Source organism: Pleuronectes platessa, chromosome 7, assembly GCF_947347685.1.
Source record: "Pleuronectes platessa chromosome 7, fPlePla1.1, whole genome shotgun sequence".
NCBI lineage: Eukaryota > Metazoa > Chordata > Actinopteri > Pleuronectiformes > Pleuronectidae > Pleuronectes > Pleuronectes platessa.
In genome coordinates this window covers 7,527,039-7,551,406 of record NC_070632.1, presented here as the reverse complement: position 1 = coordinate 7,551,406, position 24,368 = coordinate 7,527,039, and the positions used below count along the sequence as shown (strand labels likewise).

The 24,368-nt window shown below is 43.8% G+C and overlaps 1 protein-coding gene across 1 annotated transcript; it reads right to left on the bottom strand.

The window, feature by feature from the left end:
• Positions 1–4,219: 4,219 nt before the first annotated feature.
• On the bottom strand, positions 4,220–24,240 carry ush1c (Usher syndrome 1C). The gene is made up of 20 exons (XM_053427140.1): positions 24,105–24,240; positions 21,452–21,519; positions 20,056–20,199; positions 19,788–19,926; positions 18,751–18,859; positions 18,626–18,650; positions 18,465–18,522; positions 16,987–17,175; positions 16,843–16,902; positions 16,524–16,580; positions 15,752–15,894; positions 15,227–15,292; positions 15,004–15,137; positions 14,795–14,862; positions 8,808–8,849; positions 8,271–8,324; positions 8,085–8,184; positions 7,120–7,229; positions 6,204–6,259; positions 4,220–4,926 (listed from the first exon to the last, which is right to left on the bottom strand). The coding sequence occupies exons 1-20, from the start codon at positions 24,138–24,140 to the stop codon at positions 4,914–4,916; spliced, it is 1,671 nt and encodes a 556-aa protein (XP_053283115.1). The 5' UTR covers positions 24,141–24,240; the 3' UTR covers positions 4,220–4,913.
• Positions 24,241–24,368: the final 128 nt, after the last annotated feature.

The window sequence follows — 24,368 nt, the reverse complement described above, 5'->3', positions numbered from 1 at the left end:
GGAGGAGGAGGGAGAAGAGGGTCAGAGGCAGTCACAGTCCAGCGCAGCAGCTTCCTCCCCTCTCTGGCTGTCTAAGCAGCTTTCTCAGCCATGCTGGTGAGAGACATCTGCATCCCTTCTGCCCACAGTCCTCAGACATCCTTTAAAACTGCTTCACCCGCACACAGCTCTGCAAAGCTCAACTGGATTGCAATCAAACACACATCTCCCACATTCACACACACACACACACTCACACCGGCTCTACTCTCAGAGCAGCAGCGGCATTCTGCTGTGCACCTGCTATTCCTGTCTCTTGGCAAATGAGAGCTCGACGTCGACCTTGAAAGACGAGAGCAGAGGGGGGACAGTGTGCAGGCGAGCTGGAGGACTGAGCCTCTGAAGGTAGGAGGGAGAGGTCGGGGGGGAAGAGTGACTGATGAAGAGAGAGAGGGAGGGAGAGAGAGAGAGAGAGAGAGAGAGAGATGGGGAGAGGGAGGGGGAGAGAGAGAGAGAGAGAGAGAGAGAGAGAGAGAGAGAGAGAAAGAAAGAGAGAACGAGAGCAAGAGCAAGAGCGAGAGCGAGCAGAGAGAGGGAGGGGGAGAAGGAGGGGAGGGAGCTAGAGAGAGAGGAAGGAGTGAGAGAGAGAGAAAGGAGAGAGAGAGAGGAAGGAGAGAGAGATAGAGATAGAGAAAGAGAGAGAGAGAGAGAGAGAGAGAGAGAGAGAGAGAGAGAGAGAGATAGAGATAGAAAGAGAGAGAGAGAGAGAGAGAGAGAGAGAGAGAGAGAGAGAGAGAGAGAGAGAGAGAGAGAGAGAGAGATTGGGGCTATAGCTCCTCAGAGAGCCGTGCAAACGTCATACAAAGGTACATGTGAGGCAACAGCACACTGACAGGAATTGCATAACACTCTGAAATACCCCTTAGTCCATTATTCTATCATAGTTCGTATTCTACAAACAAATAAAGCAAAAAGGAGCGAATGCATGGAACGTGAATAACCAGGCTGCACACAAAGTAATGTTATGAAATATTAATGCCTTCCTGGGACGGATGGATTAAGCTGGGAGGGATCAGGCTGCAGCCACAGCCAGTGGACCCGTGCTCAGGGATCAGCAGAGACCAACACAGGAGCAGATTTTGATAATCCGTGTATCCACCAGGTCAGATTTGTAGCCTTTTCTTAGTCTTTAATATGATTTATGGTAAGTGTAATCCATGCTATGTTGTCCTTCACAGCATAACAGCCAAGAGATGAGTTTAAATGAGCAGTTTACATTCCTGTTGAAACATAAAATGTTATAGGTATAGCCCATATTACCAAATTATAATGTGTCTCTAGGGCAACCAAGACGACCGCTGTTCTTAAGCCTCAACAAGAGAGAGAGAAAAAACTACCAAGCTGTCAGAGTTCTTTCTCGTACAAACTCTCCGCCGTACAATCACTACAGGGATCTCTTGTACTCACCTGGCAGTGAAGGTTGAAATGAAATGAAAACATAAAAGTGTCTAACTGTATAAACTGGAAGAAAAATCATTACAAACCCGACAATCTCTTTCTGAAACCACAATTAAATGGCTAGATACAGAATTCTGTTTGGATCTGTACCAAATTGCATACACTCGTAAATATTTACATACATGTTTATCTCACAATCTTACAAGAAAAGATTCCTTGACTTGCTTCCCTGATCCAGTTTTGCATCAATATTTATTGGGCTCTTTCCTGACCCACACCACATCCTGACCAACAAGTTTGGTGGTAATCCATCCAAGAGTTTCAACATAATCTTGCAAACTCACACACACAAATAAACAAAGGACAATGAAAAACACGATGAATGTTTAAAAATGCTGGATTGTTTGTGTGAATGCTGCCATATATTTTTTGCAAGGTGCTCTAAGTGGAGCTTAAACCAGTGCTAGCCTGGTTCGTCATGGAGAGCGAGCAGACCTGCAGCAGAACATCCACATGTGGCTTTTCTCTGCAAACACATAGCTGTGACAGGACTGGCTCGTAGGGAGGTCCAGAAGGTCAAATGGCATTTGGGGAAGCAATGAACTGTACGGGAAAGGGAAGCCATGCAGACTGGGTGCAGCTCAAAGTGAAGATATCCCTGCTGTCTATCATTTTTAACAACGAGGTGCAAAGGTTACAGCACCTGCAGCCCTCTCACTCCCTGTCATGCATCTCATGGAATGTCTTAATCCAGTGGATAGATGGAAACTGAACTGATATTTCACCAAGCAACTGAATTATTTAAAAAATGTCTGAGGAGAACACAGACTAACCAGATGTCAGGTGGGAGGTTCACAAACCACAGAAACCACACTTGCACCACGCACTGACTGTGTTGTTATTCTTACCATCAGCTGCATGGGGGATAACTGTCTGGGTTATAGTCCTGTGGTGCAAACCAATACTACTTTATCAGATTACCACAGATACAGACAGACGTGTGTGTGTGTGTGTGTGTGTGTGTGTGTGTGTGTGTGTGTGTGTGTGTGTGTGTAATGAGGTGGTTTGGTTAGACTGTTCAAATTGGATGGAAGTCAATGCAGAGTCCTAATAAGGATAGATGTTTGTATGAATGTGTGAACCAGGTTATTAATCATATTGTGGGGGCCAAAATTGGTTACAGTCACATTATGGAGCCTTGTCTTTACCATGGGGACACACAGGAAGTCCCCACGGTGTAAATTCATATTTAAAGACTATGGAAGTCAATGAAATGTCCTCATAAGCCATGGAGACACGACTCTGTGTGTATTTATATCTTTGAGGACCATTTAGACTTGCCAGTGAGGGTCCTCTCCTCACTAGGCTAGAAGTGTGTGTGTGTGTGTGTGTGTGTGTGTGTGTGTGTGTGTGTATGTGTGTGTGTGTGAGTAGCAGTGATGTTCATTTGTCAGTGCGATCAAACTGATTGTATGAGGTGAATGATGACGATGATGAATGCTAGATTATTTTATTTTAGCCTCTATGTGAATCTATTCTGCAGGCCTCCGTCTCACTACTGGGTTGTTCATCTTACATCTTATGTAAAAAAAAAGAAGAAGCACCTTCTTTTACAAAAACCTGTGAAAACATAATGGAACAGCCCTCCCTCCCACAGTGACACCAGCACATCCAATAATTCACACCCCATAACCCGCCTCTAGAAATGAGAATGAATCTCAGTGGTGCATGAGGCCATTACACAGGGACTCATTGAGTAAATATAACCTAATGTGACTTCCAACATATTTACACAGACTGACTCTGCAGCCGGTGCATGCTCTGTGTATATGCACAGGTGCAAGTGAGCAGCGCAGCCCTCACGATTCAAAGTGAAAGTATGGATCGAAGTGAGGGAGCAGGTGAGACGAGCTGAGCAGCAGCAGCAGCAGCAGCACTTACCGGTTTAAACCGTGAGATCATCGCGTTTCAGACTCGGACTCTACAGACTCTGAGACTCAGTAATGTCACATCCGTCGCTTGGCTTATGAAACCACTGGAAACCACTGGGAACCACTGGAAACCGTCGTCTCTTCTGCGCTCAGGTCCCAGCCGACTCCTCTGTGCCCAACTTCAGTCTGACCATCAGAGCGCGAGGAGCTGTCCACGGTGCTGAACCCGGGTACCGAGGAGGAGGAGGAGGAAGAAGAAGAAGGGAGGAGGTGGTGGACAAAAGATAAGGAGGAAGAAGGAGGTAGATGTTCTAACGAGGCCTCCTCTGGTGTCCCACATGAACCGTGAAGCGGCGGGTGTCAGCAGCGGACAGTAGTCACGTACATGCGATCAACCGAGACTGGCTGACCGGGCGGTTATATAACAGTAAAGTGGGTTGATGCCCGAAGCAAGAACATCGCATAATACACTGACCTGTGTTCTCTACTACAACAAATTTCCATTTACCACGATTAAGTCTCATGTGAAGTCCCACTATAGGTCATCTGATTATAACATGTAGGTTTATTAAAGGCAGAATTATTCATAGTGAGGAATCCCTCGTTCACACAGCAGCTTGATATTCAAGGAGCGCTGTTGCCCCCTGTGGACGTTTAACGTTTAATTACCAATCGGCAAAGCTGCCCGCGCGTGGTTAGAGGAAATCGATGCAGACGACAGATATAGAAGATGAATAAAACCCACAGGTCAGGGTGTGCAGCAGGAGAGAAACTTCTTTCTTCGAATAAAATCTCATTTATAATATGCAGAATGATGTTTATTAATATTTCAAATAATCAAATTCGGGACATTTACATTTTTCAAGAAATTTTATATGGAATTCAATCTTATTTGCATACTGCTAAATCACAACATTCATTAGCTCAAGGCAATTTACATAGTGAGGTCGAGACTGTATAACAGAGAAATTCAACAGTTCCCATAATGTGTGAAAGGAAGATATAAAGTCCTGCGTTTTAATATGAAATACATAATGCAATTTAAGGCTCAGTTTATTTGCAAGGAGACTTTGACACGAGGGATGGTGGAGACGGGGATCGAACCATCAGCCTTCGATCCGCTCTACCTCCTGAGCCACAGCCACAAAGCAGAGAATACAGATACCTACTATCTTTCGGCTTATAGGAGCTGCAGTCCTTTCTTGGGCTTTGGGAAAAGGCAGATTACAGAGGTGCTATTGATCACAGTTTGCCTCCTGAAAGATAAACGGATGGTCATTTGTCTCCTAACTAGAGCAAGCCAGTGACAATGACAATGTACATAGACTGTTGTGATCATCTCAAATTATGACACAAGGCTGATTCTCAAAGAGATTCGAGTAATGTCAAGAACAATATGACTTGTACAGATGTGTGTGAAGATAAAGCAGAAACAGTCATTTTTTATTGAGATAAAATCAGACTCTTGAAGGAATCATCAATAATAATAATAAAAAAAAAAACTTCTTCTCAATCAGTCTGGTTTTCTTGGCAGGTTGTTAAGGACTAGAAGAACGTCCTGCAGGAGAAGAGAGAGGAAAGGATCAATAATGAGTTAATTAAGAGGAGTTGAGTAAAGTCATTTATTAACTGGACCTCTAGCTGATGTATGCATTGGATGTTTCTTCTGTTTACCGTTTGCTTTAGTCACTGCACATTAAGCACAACAGAGCAACACACATGCGGGTGACAAACAAAGAAGTAAAACATACTCAGGGCTCAACTGATCTTTCGTTTTCTGACCGAGGAATTAAACTGAAAGAGGAAACAAAGCCGCCGCCTGCTCAAATCGATAAAAATGAATTATAAAACCAGAAGTTATTTGCACAGATTTGAGTGTGCAAATGTTTTTCCTCATCCAGTTTAATTTCTCTGAGCTCCAGCTCCTCAGCCAAGCCTGATATTGGATGAGCAGTGAGTCTTTTTTTCCTTAATACAGATTTTTGCTTGAGACAAAGTCTGGTAACATGCTCGCTGTAACTTTACCAGAGCAGTGTCACTTTATGTCTGTGTATGTCCGAACATGTCACAGTCCCGTGGAACAACATCAATCAGAACAACTGCTGAAGGCTGGCAGGAGTCCGAGGCTGCTTTTCATGAGCGTCCGTGACCTGACGACACCGGACAATACCACACGAGCCGTACATGTATGAATGTGTTTATATCCGGCTCACTGGGTCAGGAATTGGCAGATATATGGTGGGACGGTCCACTGATCGCATTAGTCATGAATATCTTCACTTAAATAGCCTGGCTGTGTCACTGTCCACCACATGCTACAGCAATAAATAAACAACGCCCTGTGGCGGTTTTCAAATAGGGAAGAAAACCTGCACACTGTGTGTACATTCACTCTCACGCTACCTTCTCAGGAAAACAGTCACGCTTTAAAGGAGATGCATAAATCTGACAGTTTGACAACAGCGACGGGAAATCAATACCAATATACTCTTCTGATTGACAGGGAGACTCGAGAACATAAAACCAAAACGGGGGCAAACAAAAACAAAGGACACACCAAACATCCTCTCGGAGACGTGCAGTGAAGAAGAGGAGGTGTGAAGGCTACGAGGATTACCAGGACGAGGCTGAGCTAGTGCTGAAGCAGGTAGCCGTGTCTGTACAGTGTTGCACTGCCTTCAAACACCTTTCTGTTCACAGTGGGACTGACTGATGCTGATTTAGGGCTGCATACACGTGCACACACATAATTGCAATTAAATAGAAACAAAGGTGATCGTGGTTATACATGTGTAGACTAAAAAAAATGATAAAAGACTCGAAGGGAACTCTTACACTTCATCCTCATAGTCCTTCGGAGGAGAAACAGCGATAACAACATCGATCCAGTCCTGAAAAAGCGACAGTGAATAAGAGTTTTTTTTTCTGGTTTTACTAAAGAGAGTGGTCTTTCAGTTTGAGAGCAAGACCTATTGATTTCCTGCTCCAATTTTCTGATGCTTTCACTCAGCCACTGCTTGGGCTTGAATTTGCTCTGCTCACACTCAGATAATTTGTTGCTTGGACCGATTTTCTTGCGCTCCGCCGTCACCTTTTCTCCTCGCAATCACACTCCTCCTGTGTATGTGTGAAACGTCTGCTCTACTGCTGGATCTTTTGTAAGTGTCAAAATTCTCAAACCAACAGAATTCCAGGTCTAGGGTTGACAAATTATACCGTCTCGCTCCTTGTTCTGGGTGCATTAGCTTTGATTACTATGTTTTAATAAAGCCATGGAGGGCGGGAGAGCATGAACCCAGTTAAAATACCCGCCCGCATAGGACAATCAAAGGAGTAGAGCTAATGCACCCACAACAAAAAGGAATATTCTTGAATTTATAAACTCTAGACCGCAATTCTTTTGGTTGGAGAATTTTGGGGATGTCTGAGAGCAGATGTTTTGTCCAAGCGACAATTTGAGCACAATCAGAGCACAGGTAGGGGCTTTTTGAGTGTGAGTGCCGGGTGAATGAAAAAATCAATAAGTCCTCCCCTAAAACTGAAAGACCACACTGTTGAAAAAACAGAGGAAAAGTAAACATATTTATAAATAAAAAAGAAATCAGTAGGTAAAGAGTCTGTCAACACAAAGTACAAACAATCAATGTGGGTTCATGTGGTTTGACTAGAACCAATAGCCCTCCCTGCTGTGGTAACATTTACTTTTATTAATGGTGTATGGCATTTCATTGGAATCTAGTCTGAGTCATACCCCTCCACTATTCCAGGCTCGAGCCAGAGAGTTCTGTCCCTCGGTCAAAGTGGCATCGATCAGGATTTTCCCGTTCACGGCCATGAGTTCATCCCCTGGTACGATGCCCCCTGCAAATAGAGACATCCGACATTAAACTGCCAAACATATTAACACACACAGACACAGAGTAGGTGCCAGCTCCAGCAGCAGACATGAGTACAGTCGGCATTTAAAAGCTCTCAACCACTTGGCTCTCTCAATTGACTGGTGTTAGCCCCTTGTCCTCGACAGTGGTGCAGAGCAGGGGCAACATGTCTGGACTGAGCACTCAGAGCAGGAGTCGTTTTCCTGATGCTGTGCCACGCCCCTCGCCACAGTTCACCATGGAAACAGTGATGAACATGTACGAATATAACGAAGTGAGTTCACACAATACAAAACGACTCTGTTCTCCGAGGTTTGGTTCACAACAAAGGACTTTTGTGTTCAGTGTTAAACGTGTTTGCAGTTCAAATATGAGATTTAGCTTTCAGAGCCTGAACGGGGACATCGTCTGACCAGATCTACGCTCAGTTGCCAGTTTATTGACGTGTTTAACAGCCTGTGTTTACTTAAGTATATTAATACAGTCTAATAAAACTGCCCCATCATAAATCCCAGGATCAATGTTTATAGTGTTCAGTTTCTGGATTGTGTTATTAAAGAGGTGTTAAACAGCAAATGGACTGTGTTTACAAAGAGCTTATGTCACGTTCACAAATTTACACACACATCCAAACAATGCTTCTGTAGACACGGTAGCTGCTGTTGTCCGTGATAAATAAACAGATACAGCTAAGCCTGCTACTTCTTAAACCTAAAGGAAAACATTCTGGTCAACAGAAAATATTTGAGTCTTTGTCTGGAACCTGCCAAGTGTTTTAATACGGATTATAAATTGACATGAAGTCAAAGCATGAATGTTATTAAAAACCCGAACTGACCGTGCCTATCTGCAGCTCCACCCTCATACACAGAGCACACCGCCAGCTTTCCCAGAGGAGAGTCTGCTCCACCCTCCAGAGCCAGGTCCAGCTGCCCGGTCTTCGGAGCAACAGACAAAAAACACCATCGGTCCCGTTGTAGAAACTCTTTACCTCAGTTATTTTTTACGTGAATGCAGTCGCTACCTTTTTGATTCTCAGCAGCCTCACTTCTCGTCCGTCTATCTGCTCCGAGGAGAACTATTGACCAACGGGATAAGGATTTTAAAAAGTGGGGGGAAAGGGGCACAGCGGTAATATAGAAGGATATTAAAATGATAAACAGAGGAGAGAAAATGAAGAATGAGTCATAACACTCTTAACATGAATCTGAAGTCGATGCTGGTTTCAGTTATTACAGCTGCACCTTCATCTCTTACTCAATGAAAGGTATGTTTATTATGTTGTCAATCCAACTTCCCTTCTAACTCCCAAGTGGATCTAACCTGTGTGTGCCATTAATATTGTATGTAGGAAAAACAACAGACGTTTCTTACAAACAAAGCAACAAATTTGTTATTTAGATTTGGGTACGTCTTTTGTTCCTGTGATTTTATTAACTCAATAAGTCAAGGAAACGTTCAGTCTCCGTACAAGCCGGAGCGGAGATCTGTAAATGTAAAGCTGCATATTTATGAAATGTTCTGCTTTGTTGTGGTGTTCAGCAGATCAGGCATACGATACCATTGAGTAGGGATCAAAACCGTCCTCGTATTTCTGAAATCCCTGAAAGAGAAGCAACACGCAGCTCATTAAAAACGGATCAATACGAATCGATAACAATTAAAGAGACAGGCCACAGATTAAATCTCTGTGAATGTGAACAGTGTAACAAGTGCACGTCAGATTTCCTTTGGCAACCAGCTCTGTGTTTAAGTTTTAACGCCACACTGAATAAATGGAACCAACGAGACGGAGACTTTACTTACAACACACATGCATGGAAAATCATCTCTAATCATTCCTCACAAAAGGCGACAGCTATTTAATTTCATGGAGGGCGGAAGAAACTTAAAACAAATAGGGCTCATTTGTCTGTAATGACTCATTTGGTATAGGGGATGGATCTAATGAGACTATCAGGTAACAGTCACTCCCTTCGCTTCCTGAGGTCGACTCTAACCTGCAACTTCAAATTGTAATACTTTCAATATATTTGGAAACAAGTATTAAGTAACTTTTGCCCAAGTGGAAAATTTAATGTGGCATGTCTGAGTGCTTCCTCCACCACTGCCAACATGATACAACCTCTGACCTTTACTTTGTAGACTACTGATTAGATGCTAAACTGCATCCCTGTGGAGACCAGACAGAGGAGGCAAGGAATACGTAAATATCTAGAGCTGGTGGCAGAATCTAGAAGGCCCGCTGCGAGCCCACGGGGACGGCTGCAGGGGCTCAGTGGGACACTCCTCACACCCAGATCTGTCTCTTTGCCATTAGAGGGATGCAAGAAACAAAAAGCCACCAACAAACGTCACCAGAGCTGGGTTTTACGCAACTAAGACACAAAGATCTCCCCCCAGCTGGGTCGCCCAGGGGAGGGTGTCAGTAGAGAATAGACCTGAAACAACCTACAACCCTCGGTTCATCACCGATGTCAAGTTGGACCAAGTGGTGTTCTTCAAGAAACAGTTCTCTGTGCTTTAACTTTGTGCAATAATAACAAAGTTGAATCGATTCTCATCTAAAAATGTTCTTTGAAGGTGGTGTTCACAGATAACAACTTCCTCTGAGCGTTTATAAGAAGGCCCTTAATAAAAAAAACCATCTGATGCCGGTAAAGATTAAATCACAGCAGCAAGACTAAAATCATTGTGATGTGCATTCACACTCTGCACGTTCACAGCGAACATCAAATCGATGAAAGTGAGGTCATGCAGATGCTCAACAACTGGACCTAAAGGCGGAGAAGCAGCAAACTGAGAGCGGACATAATGGAAAAAATAAAGGAGGAGCCACCACTCGGTCTCCAGTGAACCGTGAGGCGACCGGATGTGTGAGCATGGAGACAGAACAAAGAACAGAGCAGCAGCACTCAAGGGATAAAAGGGGGAGAGAGGTGGTTATATATGGATTACTTGTCGTTTGTTCTTTGATTTAAAAGACGAGTTGAAAGGCACCATCCGTTTCAGCATTTCTTGAGGCTGAAACACAAAATAACACCCAGCATGACATCACCAATGAGTTTGTGATTTCCTCCAGTGACATCATGTTAATTTTTTTTTAGCCATCGCTCCAATACATATCATGTTTTATCATCTATCTGACTCTAAATGGGACCATAATTCACAAAATGAGCATCTAGCTGTACTGAAGACGTGAAACTAGTGATTGAGGTAATGAACTATGTACGTAAATGTTTAATGATGATATAAATCAAGTTAGTAAAGGGTCATTTCTCTTAGATTTCTTTAGAAACAAAATTCTGGTCATTCTAAAAAATACAGGATTCCACATTTCACTTTCTGAACCAAGAGTAAGTTCCATTTTTATATCTATAGTTTTAGTCTATGGCAAAACTTTGTGTTATACCTTTTTTCTCTAGCCTGTTTCTCACAGCAGATGGGACACAGTTACAAACAAGATCCGATTCAAACACTACACAACCACAGTCTTTGGGGACTGAGCAAGAGTTGACAGTAAACACAACTGTACTCAGGAGCAATTTTCTTTTAAATCAATATTTTCAATTTCATGAAAAATACAACCCAGAAAACTGTATCTCAAAACATCACTAGAATAAAGATGTTTGGTGCAGCAGCAGTTTGCCAGCACATACTTTCAGAGTATGTACACTCGAGCTTCCACAATAAAGGTGTCCTTCACCAGAGCATGTCTCCTCCACTGACTGCTGGTGGAAGTGATGCCCTTCTACTCTCAGGTATGAACGTGGGACTCCATCAAACGTGGGCTCACTGGTCCCACTGGCAGTTTCAATAATCTACCCCTTTCCATTAGAGCTAATTTGACAGGAAAGATAAATGTCTTCCTGGTGTGATCTCATAACCACACACTGGGATTCTGTGAAACAGCTGGAGTGTCTGGACCGACTCCCCAGGAGTTGAGAAAGAGGCAGAGATTAATACTTTGGCTCGATGATGACAAACTGTGTCAGACGCCTGAATGCTTTATGGCCCTATTAAGAAGGATTTAATACAGGAACTAGATTACTGTAATGTGGTGCGTTTCATACCAGAGCATCCAATCGGACTGCAGCTTTGTGTGGATCTGGTCGGTGTGTCTGCGCCTGAGGCAGCATGACGGGCTTCGACATGACAGGGGCCGTCTGACGCCTCTGGTTGGGGGGGCTAGGAGCAAGTTGCTATATGGGGAAGAGATGTTTGGACAAGCAGCAGCTGAGCACAGGTTCATTTGATCCTTTTTCAGGCTCATGACTCATAAAGCAGGGGATGTTTGCAAAACATGACATGCTTCCCTTAGCGACTCACCAGGGGACCGCTGGAGGTGGAAACGTGACTGGCATGTGACGTATTTCTCATTACCTGAGCCACAGTGAAATAAAAGTAATGTTTCAGATCTCTGGAACATGCAGCACACCGCAGGAATACTGGTGTCAACAAACACCCAGACTCACACACCTTACCCAGGGCGAGGATTCAAAAGGATTGGATTCATTTTCTAATCAGTTCCTCTCATGAGCTTTACATTTTGCCACACCACACACCAGGTGAAACCAGAACAAATCACACAGTTTTGAGAAAACATCCATATCAAAGGCTTTTCTGGATGTATTTTCTTAGGATCAAAGAAAAGTTTAAATCAATGACTCTCCAATTCAGTCGTGCTAATGCGGTGTATCACTCTCTTCATGCATAAAAAATTCCATTACACCAAAAAAACGCTTTAATGCACAGACCTCTGCATTAAAAGGAAATTGAATCCTGCAGCAGTGAAAATGCATCAACTCTGAGAAATTGCTACATATCAAAGTGCTGACTCAAATTTCCATCTTTAAATCCAACACTCCAACTACAAGGTAAAGCCATTCGGCCACACCACCCCTCTCAAATGAGATTCTCTAACCTTTGGACTACAGGGGTAGGACATTTCACTGGCGTTAGACGAGTATAACCCTCCTCTCGGGAGATAGCCGCCCGTCTCCCACTCACTCCTGTGCTCTGGCGGACTGGGTGGGTGTTGGAGGTGATGGTGAGGGTGGTGAGGATGCTGGCGGTACAAACCAAGGTTGCCCATCCTGTCTTCAGAGTGCTGTGGAGGTGGGGGTGGAGGGGGAGGCGGAGGTGGCGGAGGAGGAGGAGGGGGTGGCGGCGGAGGAGGAGGCCGGGGAGTAGGCTGAGGCGAGGATAGAGGCCACGACGACTGAAACTGGGGAGGGTAGTGGGAGGAGGGGTGGCTAGCGAGATGGGTTTGCGGAGGGTGAGGCTGAGGGTGGGACTGAGGGTGGGAATGTGGGTGAGGCTGAGGGTGGGACTGTGGGTGGGCCTGAGGGTGGGAATGTGGCTGGGACTGTGGTCGGGACTGAGGGTGGGACTGAGGGTGGGAATGTGGCTGGGACTGTGGGTGAGGCCTGCGCCCCTTGTTGGTCAAGGTAGAGGGGGCGACGGGAGGTTTCCTGCTAAGAGGTGGAGACGGCGGTCTGCGCTGAGCCGGGGCTCGAGAGGGAGGAGGAGAGTAGTTGGGGATGGTGGGGTTCAGTTTGGCTGAAGGGGGAGGGAGAGGTAAGGGAGGGGGAGGATGGCTGGTGCTGGGCTGCGTGGGGGCCAGTCTCCTCAGTGGGCCCCTCAGGCTCTGATCAACCTCATCCAGGTTGATGTCGTCCAGGTCAGTGGTGGCCAGATGGAGGCCACCAGGGAAACGCCTCACCTTGGGCTCGGAGGCAGGAGAGCGTGGCGGGGAGAGCTTAAAGTCACAGTGACATGAAAAATGTTTCAGCCTAAATAACAATTCACGTTTTTACATTCCTGTTCCCCCCCCGTCCCTTCCCATCTATGGAAAATGATATGGCGGAGATAAACATTCAATTGAGGCAAGTCATTTGCTAAACGTGCTGGGGAACAGTTGCCTCTTATTGATTTCTGGATTTGTGAAGGGTCTGCCGCTGCCAAAGTACCAGAGCTTTACTCATCTCTATGTCACAGTAAATATAAATTCACATGTACAGACAAAACATCATTAAACAAAGACCGGGTTGGACAGAGGTCTCACTCTGTACCTCTGGGGATTCGTTCTCCACACAGGAGATCTGCTCCAACCGAGTTTGACAGAGACGCTCAACCCAGTGCTGCACTTTCTCAGACTCCTCCAGGTCTTCTCTCTCCGTCTCTGAAACCTGGTGCAGAGGCATCGACCGGGCAGCATCACACAACAAGCATCAAACCCTCACGCACATGAAACACACCTGCTCAGGTCTCAAAGGACAAGGATGTACAACTCGGTGGCATTTGAGTTGAAGCCAAAACAAGCGAAGGTGACTTTGACATAATGTGCATCATAAATATTATGTCATGAAAGTCTAATTAACTTGGGTGAACTCTCCCTTTCTTTTCATACCTCCTGCACCAGCCTATTGATCTTCAGCTGCTTCTCTCGCTCGTGCATCCCTTCTTTCTCCTTAGCGAGTTTCAGCTCAAACTCCATCTCCTTCTTGTTTTTCCTCTGCTCCTGGAGCGTGTCTGTGTTGGACACCTTCTTCTTTTTCTTCTTCTTTTCTCCCTTCTGAGATGCCAGCAGGTAGTCAGCATAAACAGAGGGGGACAGACAAAATCTTCCACTCCAGACAACATGTCAAATAGCTACCGACAAGAAAACACTTTAAATGAGCCACAGCAGGCAAGGTTAAAGTTTTAGAAACAAGCTGAGTTATATGATCCGCACCTTGTCAGAGTCAAAGTTAACCTGAACACCACACTGAGCTCACACAGCGGACAGTACCTTGCGGAGTGACGGCAGTTTCCCCTCATATCGATAAAACCAGCCGAAAGCTAAGGACGGACATGAGCACAGGTCAACCTCATAGTTACATCAAATCCAAACCACACTTTGAAACAAAATCTCAGCAAACACCAAGCAGGGTGTCCATTTGAAAAACAAGACGTTGAAGAATCACAGCATTCAAGGAGAAGTTGTGTTTGGGCCTGTTCTTCAGGAAACTCTTCTGTAAAACCAAATGATGAATTTTCAGGTTGAACTTGATTTGAGCTTTCATTGTGAATTTAGCAATACATCAATTATATAAGCTACAGTTCTATTGACCTTTGAGCACTGAAATCAAATCTAAGTGACAACTGGTCAAATTTGACAGGATTCTCTGAAGAATTGAGATGATTTGCTCAAGAGTCCAAAAATATGTTTTGAGACGCCACTGTGACCTTCACATTTGACATTTGACCTCCACATTCAAATCACTTCATCCTTGAGTCAAACTGAACATTCAAACAAAATTTGAAGTACTTCCTTGAAGGAGTTCTCGAGATATCGTGTTCACAAGAATGACACAGATGGACGGACGACCTGAGAACATGATTTGTCTCCGGCCGCTGGCTGCCACCGACTCAGAAGCAAAAAAAACTTGTCACCAATAGTTACATTCTGGTTGCCAAAGGAGATCTCGCAATAGTCTCAGCGTGTTTGCACAAACATCCTCTGAAAGCAGCTGTGACAATTCACAGCTGCGGCTCGGGACTTACTTGTGTGCCCTCCTCCTCCTCCTCCTCCTCCTCCTCCTCCTCCTCGTCTTCCTCTCTGCCTTCGTCAGCTTAGAAGGAGAGGCCATAAAAAGCAGCACGGCACACGACAGTGACAGAAAGAGAGCGTGCAGACAGAGAGAGGAAATAAGGTGAGAGTGACTAGAAGATGCATGCATTGTAAAGGAGAAGGTTCAACCAGGCGGCCTTACGAGAGCTCTTCGTCTTCGTGGTGGTTTTTAGTTCCGGTGGAGCAGGTGACGGGCTCCTCGGGCTCTTCGGCCTGTTTTTGTTGCCCCAGTCCTCCTCCCAGTCTCTGCTGTGCTTCTTCTCCTCGGCATCAATCCTGCACAGGACAACATAACAAATAAGCCATATGAGATTTATTATTGTAACAATATGGATTTGGCTCTTTATGGCAAATGAGTGGCGTACTTCTCCATCTCCTGCTGATAGCGCTCCTCTTCTTCTGCAGCTTTCTGAGAATTTTCCATCTTCCTCCTGGTGAACACAACATAAACACATCATGCTAAAGTGCAGGACTATAAAAAGTTAGAATATATTGCTGCTGAAAACCCTCCAGCCCATGGTATGCAGATATAATGAGCAGTTTCTAAACGCCACAGACAAATTGCAAGTGAGCCTGAATCTATCTGGTGATGGAGCTGCAGAGCAATTAAGTAAAGCTCCGGGTATAGACAGAAAACCATCGCGGCTTGTGTTTACTCTGCTGGATGTACCTGATTTATGCAGACGTGTGAATGAGCAGCATATGTTGACATGACTGATTCCTCCGTTCAAAATTGTGGAAAACTCTGTGTGCTGCCTGTACTGCTGCAGGTGTACGCAGGTCAGGCAATGCAATGCCCTGAATGACATTACAGGTGATAGAATTCAGGGTGACGGAAGAGTTTTGATTGCTAAAGAAAGTGGAGTCAAAGGTTTCCACCGTTCACTCACTGCTTCTCCTTCTCCTGCTGATCTTTGAGGATTTTGTTGGTCTCCAGTGCCACCCTCTTCTGGTGCATCAGCTCCTGCCTGTCCAGCTCCCGGCGAGACTCCACGGCCAGCCGCTCCTCGTCTGTCATGAACAGCTCGCTGCCCTGAGACGATAATGAGGGAAAGAAATCTGTTTATGACAGGTCAAAACTTTGAATCTTTGATTACAGCCTCTGGTATTAATTTATGTTTTATTCATTTTTGTTTTTTTATAGAATAATACCTGCATGGGAGGAACAGGAGGACCAAAATGTCAGGTAAATATTTGTTAAATCACAAAAAAAAAAATACAGCTAGCCTCTGTCATGCATATTGAAAATGAAAAAAAGCCACTAGCGTATATAAATGCATCAGACAGGCCGCAAGGAAAACACAGTCATCATCAATAAGTCCTGAGGCAAACAGTCTGCCGAGGGACTTGACTGATGATCTATATTCCTCTTTCAGAAGGCCGGGCAGAGGCACAGGCTTGTAATGAGATGTCTCCCAAACAGAGTGACACATCCATCTGTGCGCTGCTGGAATGCAAAGTGGAAAACCATTTTTTACTTTTAGTTCATTTCCATTTTCTGACATCCAGACATATTCCTGAGATTTTCCAGAAAAGCTTCTGACAAAGTGTCTGAACTGGACGTTCTCCCGCTGCATTCTTCAAATGTGAAAGTGATACTCGGGGAAAAGTTTTCTGTGGTGGTGAATACCATATGTACAATAAAGCTGCTAGTGTACTTACAGCTCCTGTCAGAACAGTAATAGTCAGACTCCTGCTGCTCTTCAAGACTCTCACAGCCTGAGGAGAAGAGATAAACAGAAAATTATAATAACACTTCAAATAAACATTCATTTTTAAAAGTGTTTTTAATGAATAAGATTATGGGGAATTCATTAACACAGCTTCTTGGCTTGTCTGAAGTACATGCTTCATCAGAGTGTCAAATCGATGCAGGCTCCAAACAAATGACATCTTCAAGAGAATAGGGATGAAGGGTGTCTGTTAATACATGAGGCTCATGAGCTGCGGGGGATTTGAACCCACCCCTGCATGAACCCACCTCTTTGTGGTCCGTGATGGTGAAATCGATGCCATTCACCTCCACAATCTGGTCTCCAATCTACATTTTGACATGAGACATAGATACAGTTCACAGCAGGCAGGAACATAACATTGTGAGTATTTCATGTTTCTGAGAAATCACCTGAAGTCCAACTTCTGCAGAGAGAGAGCCAGGTTTGACGTTACTGATGTAGATACCAGGTTTCTGTGTGGGGCCGCTGGAGATGCTGATGCCCATTCCCTTTGTGCCCACAAGGCTGAGGAAGACCTTCTTCTCCTTGATCTCCTTCCCTCCCATCGATGCCAAGCCGGCAATGCTGTTTTTTTTCTCCTGGAAGGAAGAGAGAATAAAAGAAACAAAGCTATTCTATATTGATCTGGTGTCAAACTTACAAAATTCATGAGATGAGCAGTATTACAGGCCGGCAGTTTTATGTCCCCACCATCCATCCAGTGCACTTTCTGTTAATATAGATTTTATTTATCCCAGCCTCATTCGAAATCACAGACCTTTGACCACTGAAATCGAATCCGTTCATTACATTACATTACATTACATTTCATTTAGCTGACGCTTTTATCCAAAGCGACTTACAATAAGTGCATTCAAACCCGAGGGTACATACCAAGGACGACAAGAATCAAGAAAGTACAATTTCTTCAAATAAAGCAAAACTACAAAGTGCTATAAGTAAGTGCCATTTAAGTGCTACTAAAGTGTTAGTTTCATTGTGTTAGTTTTTATTCAAGGTAAAGTCGGAAGAGGTATGTTTTTAGTTTTCGGCGGAAGATGTGTAAACTTTCTGATGTCCGGATGTCAATGGGGAGCTCATTCCACCATTTAGGAGCCAGGACGGCAAACAGTCGTGTTTTTGATGAGTGTTTAGCAGTGAGGGAGCAACGAGCCGATTAGCCGAAGCAGAGCGGAGTGAACGAGCTGGGATGTAACGTTTGACCATGTCCTGGATGTAGACTGGACCCGATACGTTCACTGCATGGTACGTAAGTGCTAGTGTTTTGAACCGGATGCGAGCAGCCACTGGTAACCAGTGAAGGGAGCGGAGGAGAGGAGTAGTGTGAGTGAATTTAGGTTGGTTAAAAACCAGTCGAGCTGCTGCATTCTGGATGAGCTGCAAAGGTCGGATGGCAGTAGCAGGTAGACCTGCCAGGAGGGAGTTACAGTAATCTAGACGTGAGATGACCAGAGCCTGGACCAGAACCTGCACCGCCTTCTGAGTGAGAAGGGGGCGTATTCTCCTCTCCTGATGTTGTACAGCATGAATCTACAGGACCGTGTTGTTGCAGTAATGTTGGCAGTAAGGGAGAGTTGGCTGTCAAGTGTTACGCCCAGGTTCCGAGCCGTCTGAGTGGGGGTTAACACAGAGTTGTCAAAGTTAATAGTCAGGTCGTGGATGGGAGAGTCTTTCCCTGGAAGGAAAAGTAGTTCAGTCTTGTCAAGGTTAATCTTCAGGTGGTGTTGAGACATCCACTGAGAGATGTCGGTCAGACATCTCTCAGTTCATCTAGATTTTTTTGAGATATTATGATCACAAGAATGGGAAAAGACTAACAACACGTACTGGCTGGAGTGGAACCATAACAGTAAACTCTGGTTCTTACCCCTGACTCAGACACAAACTGGTCAACGAACTGCCACTTCAGCGGCTCATCTGATGAACTGGAGAAGACGAGAAAAACAAATGAGAACAGAAAAGAGCAGAATCTTAGATAGTGATGAATAAACAAGTGAATAATGTTATCAAAAAAATACTGCATCTCACCTTTTCACTGGGATCATCCCCACATCTGTAAACATTGGGGGGAAAAAATATATCAAAATGAAAGATTCCACTGATTATCATCAATCCAATCCTGATGTTGTAAAATGAGTTTGTGTTTGACGTACGTCGAACTTTGAGCGACACGATCTTCTTGGTCTTGATGAGACTGATGACCTCCTCGTGGATGCAGGAGGAAATGGAGTATCCATTTATTCTCACGATCTCATCACCGAGCTATAAATCCACACAGGACGGGATATTAGGAAGAACACACGCTCTGTCAATTCATCAGATCACAGACGAAGCCATTGATTCTTTTATAATATAACTCTGCCAGCCAATTAAACCAGACACTATATAATCTTCATAATTTGTATACATTCTTTTAATTGATTCCATCTAGGTGATGCACTTGGTGGAGGTGACTTACAATCTAGAGTCAAAACCGCTGAGTAAGCTTATACACCTCAGTCTCCCTGACCTTAGTTCACAGGATAATAGGGGCAGTTGCAGGGGCATATAGTAGAGGTCGACGCTGGTACACAACTGAACTGCTGACACTGCAGGACTTCACCTATTTCCTAAACAGTTTTCATGTATCTCCAAACAGTTGATTCAATATAATTAATAGGCAACGGAACATCATTTTAAAAAGCCTTCAAAACCTTACATTTTAAATCATCTAAAATACAGACAATATTACTTGAACTATAGAAGAAACAGATTAAAAGCATAGAGAAAGGAGGGATTTATTTAAATGATGACAGTTTCCCAACAGGTACTGACAGAAAAACGACCGACTCTACTGACAGTCTTGATGCTTTATAAATCTAGATATTAGATAAGAGACCATGCAGTGGTTATAAAGCGTGTTGTAAATGTATCACAGACAGATACTGACATCTGAGTGAATGTAAAACATCAGTGACAGCAGTCAGGCTCTTTAAAGTTTAACAAACATGTTTTTTTACACCACCTAGTGGATACTGCAATTATGACAAGGGACACAAATAGTCAACTGTGCAACTTATTGCAAAAATTATTGTTTTACATGCATATATACCTCTATAAATGGTACTTTAATATAAGTAAGAATCTACTGTTTTAACATTTAGTGGCATTAAAGTATCACAGTGCGCTCATACGTAAGAACATACAGCACCTGAAGGCCGACATTCCCGGCCTGGCCGTCTTTGACGATCTGTGATATGTAGAGGCCGCTGCCGAACTCCAGGCCTCCTCGGACACTCAGACCAAGTCCGTCACGATGAGTCCGGTCCAAACGCACCTCTTTGAGCTTCCTGCTCAGCCAGGAGAGACACAAACCAGAGATAAGAGCCAGGATGTGTGAGCCACATCAAAGTGAGCAAGGGAGAAAAAGGACGGTTTCAATATGAAAACAAACTAGCACAAGGTAAGGCAGTACTCACCGTGACCTCTTGGGTGTGAGGAGGTCGTACTCCACCTGGTGTTTGAGTGGGATGAGAGGTCGGATGGCGTCGAACAGGGGCAAACGCTTTGGCTCGTTGATCACCAGCTTCAGGTCCCCAACCAGCACCGGTAGATCCATCGACCTGAGGGAGCAAGAGCAGGATAACTGGAGATTTGCATCACTGTACCACGATTTCCACCTTCTGAGTGAATTTAAATAGTGAATAATTAAATAATGAAGGTTCTTCAGGTAAAGACCGAGAGGCAAGAATGTATTTATAATGGACTTGGGTACAAGAAACAAACTATAGAAATGTGTACTGAAGCTGCACTAAAGCAAGAATAAGGAAATGGAAATATTTCAAGTATTAAATGTTAATATGATGTACATTCCTCACATCAGAACCAGAACTGAAACTTTATTGGGCCAGGAAAAGACAATAAAATATGAAACAAAGACATTGTAAATTATTAGAGAAGATTTTATAGGATTTCTCCTTTCCTGATTTGCAATTTTATTTGTTTTAAAGTATCTAATCAGGTTTCTTCTGAATATCAAATGACTACATTAGCTCAATGATCTCATTGCTGCCTGCAGAGGATGTCATCAGCCAAAAGATCTTACTAATCTTCCATTTGTAATTTAAACTTACTTAAAATTACCATATTATAAAAATGATGATGCCCTGCAGAGTTCAGTCTTCGGTCTCTTGCTAATCAAAGAAAGACACAAGGTAACTGGAACATCCATTAAAGCAGCAAAGTAAAAGCTACTGTATAAAATGTGTCCACCTGGCCTCCTCATTGAATTATTAATAGGTGAAACTCAGCTCTGTTTGGAGGATGAACATAAAAAGAACTTTTGTGAATAACTGGCCAGGCTTGTCAGGGCACAGTGGAAACTGATCAGAGGCTTAACCAGCGGAGTCTCAGGCCTCTGCCTCATTACAAAGATGAATTGGACCTGTAGCCCCCGCTGGCCCTGTGGAACCAGGCTGTTACCAGAAACCAGGATGGATAAAGACCGTTTGAACTGCAGGCGTGTGTGTGTGCATCAGAACGGACTGAGGCGGGATTGAGAGATTTTGATCATTTGACATTAATAAGTTACAGAGGAATCAATAGAAGTCAGAAAAAGCATTTTAGCATCATTTCACCAGCAGCTACGAGCGACAAGAAGACATTCTACCTGCATGTGAGGCAAATGGGAATAAATGAAGCTTTAACCCTCGATTTCAGTGACATTTTATATTTGCATAGACAGAAACATTACAGCACTGGTTCAACGTGGCAATCAATTACCCGCCCAGTCTACCCAATGACCATCAACAGGTAATTTATGTAGGAAAATACAGGTGTGAATGTACAGATGTTTGTGAGAAGAGTGGTACTCACTGGTGATACATGCGGAGGACGTCGTACAGGTAATCCTTCTCTGCTTCATTTTCAATCAGCAACTCCACCTGCAAGAAGAGACGCACATCAGGCGCCATCGTTCGACTCACTGCTGGTTCAGAGGAAACGTCAGACACACACTGTCCCGCTCTCCTGTGGTCCCGTCAACGCCACAGGGGGTAAGTCGTGTGTGTGCATCTGTGTGTGAGTCTGTGTGTGTGTGTGTGTGTGTGTAGGAGTCGTACAAACCTGATGGCGGCTCAGATGCAGCAGGAGGGTTTTGAGGAAACGCTTCGGCCAATCACTGATGTAACACATTTCTGTCTTTCTCATTGAATCTGTCCCGAGCTCAGCTTCAGCCCTGATCCTGAGCGGTTGGTTTTCTTATTCCTTTAAGTTCAGTTTAAGCTCCAGGCGTTCAGAGGCTGAGGCTCCTCGGAGTTTAAGCAGGTCTAATGAGTTGCCCTTGCCTGACTATCAAACCCCAGGGAGGGAATAATGGTATAATGGCATAACAGCTCAGGAGAGGCTGCAGCTGGAAGGTCAGCAGTGTCTCCTTACAGCAGACACACAAGGAGGTCCACATTCACACCGAATGTTCACCCACACGCGAGCACACACACTGGACTTCATCATTTCAGAGGACTTTACATTGACTTCTATTTGATTTATGTGTCTTTTAGTAATATTTGTATTTATAAAACATTTCATCGGAAATATTATATATTTATAGGAATTTGTCTTTGATGCGTTGTGTGTGAATTAGCTACCCAGACTTCTGAAAATAATATCTATCCATCCCATCCATCTATATCATAACCTTAAAACATGTCTTCACCTTAAAATGTAATGATTGACATTATGTGGACTTTCTTTGTGTCCTCACAAGGAAGACAAGTCTCCATAAGCTGACTGTATAGAAAGATTTAGGTCCACACAACATGACTAATACCTTGACTGACACACACACACACACACACACACACACACACACACACACACACACACACACACACACACACACACACACACACACACACACACACACACACACACACACACACACACACACACACACACACACACACACACACACACTTTGCCTTGCTGTCTGAACTCCAAACTTGAAAAAAGTCTTATAGAGAGCAAAACACACACGACAACACACACATCTGTTTCATTGTATGTTGGGATTAATGCAGATCAACTGGGCTGCACAGTGGTTTAATGAGTGTTAACTGCACGCTCTGAAGGCCCTGCTTGTGAGGTCATCGTGAGGGAGTGTGTGACACTGTGTTTACGACTCTCGTAAATTTCTCCTGCTCAGGGCAGTAACACACAGTCATCCAGCACTACATGCAGACTTTGGCACCATAGTTCAATAAAATAAGAGCTCATCACATATTGATTTTGAAAAGCGCAATGTGTTTTAGAGAGTGTGACTGCTTTCACACAGTAAGATCCTGTGTAAGTTTGATTTACTATGATGTCCTGTCTGCAGTGTAGACTTACACCTAGTGAGAGCAGATCAACCTTTAAATGACAATTTAACAAAGAAGACGCACATGATAATTCAGTTCTTCAGTTTGAATCTGGACACTTGCTTTGACACACACTAAGCCAAACAACCAGAGATGACTATGACCATGTCCCCACAGAGAAACAAAGCCTGATTGTGCCCTGAACTCACCACTGCCTCTAATTAAAACCTGTAAATTGTCCCATCTCTTCCGCTCGGCTGCTCATCTCTGGCACGGCCCACATTACCTAATGCGAGGATGCCCTTTGTGAAGAGTCCACAATATGGCACCAAGCCTGCCTGCACCACAGATGGCTGTGTGTGGCTGTGTCGGTGGTGATCCCTGTACCTGCTGCAGGGCTGAAAAACACCCTGAACATATATCATGTTTCCTCTGATATCGTTCACTCACTGTTACCTTCTCAGGGTTTTACCTGTGGCTGAAATGAACAAGCACCACCCGAAAAAACCTTCTGCATTTCAATCTGAATTCATGGATCCACATAGGATTCATTGTTGTGTTGTTCTGGTGGTGACCTCAGACATAAACAGAATTGATGTTCTAGAATATAAATACTTAACAACATATGTTTAAGATCTAAAATAGACTAGGAAGATTCATTGTAACTGAAATAATGCTCATACGTCTCAAAAGAGTTGTTTCTTTGCCATCTCATGGAAAAGTTCACTGAGGAAAGCAGTTAAGTAATTCAGGTTAATTCTAAAATTATGTTAATTCAGTCAAATGAAAAAGAATTACAATATATAAGCAACTCTAACAGTTCTGTATGTTTCCCTTGGACTTAATAGTAAGTGATACACTAGTATGGCTGTTTTGAATGGTTCTATATTAATAAAGTTATTATTATTATTATTATTATTATTATTATTATTATTATTAGTTGTAGTAGTAGAAATTATTTATAATGTATCACCAGAGCTATTTCAAAAATAAGTCTTTGATCATTTTAGCTGCTACTTGTTTGGTGTTGTCTTGTTTCTTGAGGCCTGTTCAACATCCCGCTGTCCGCAGGTGAAGACACCTGAGCCGGCCCACTGTCCCCCAGGTAAACAAGCAGCTCTTTACATTTGAGGTATAATCATCGCCCGAAGAGACAAATGTAGTTTTCTCACCTTGTGTCGAAATTCCCGAGCAACTTTCCGCTCCATGGTGAAGAGACAGAGACAACCAGGCGGAGGACAGATCCAGAGTCTGAGAGTTGGATAGGATCGGAGGCTCCGTGTCAAGATAGACCGAGTTCAATCAGAGCTTCCGCTTTGGATTTCCATAGTAAAAGAAGAACTACAAAGTAAAAGCAGTTGTTTCGTTGATTAATTTGACGTGTGACGAATCATTGGGAAAGCACAGGGCAAATATATGTTATTCCATCATTACAC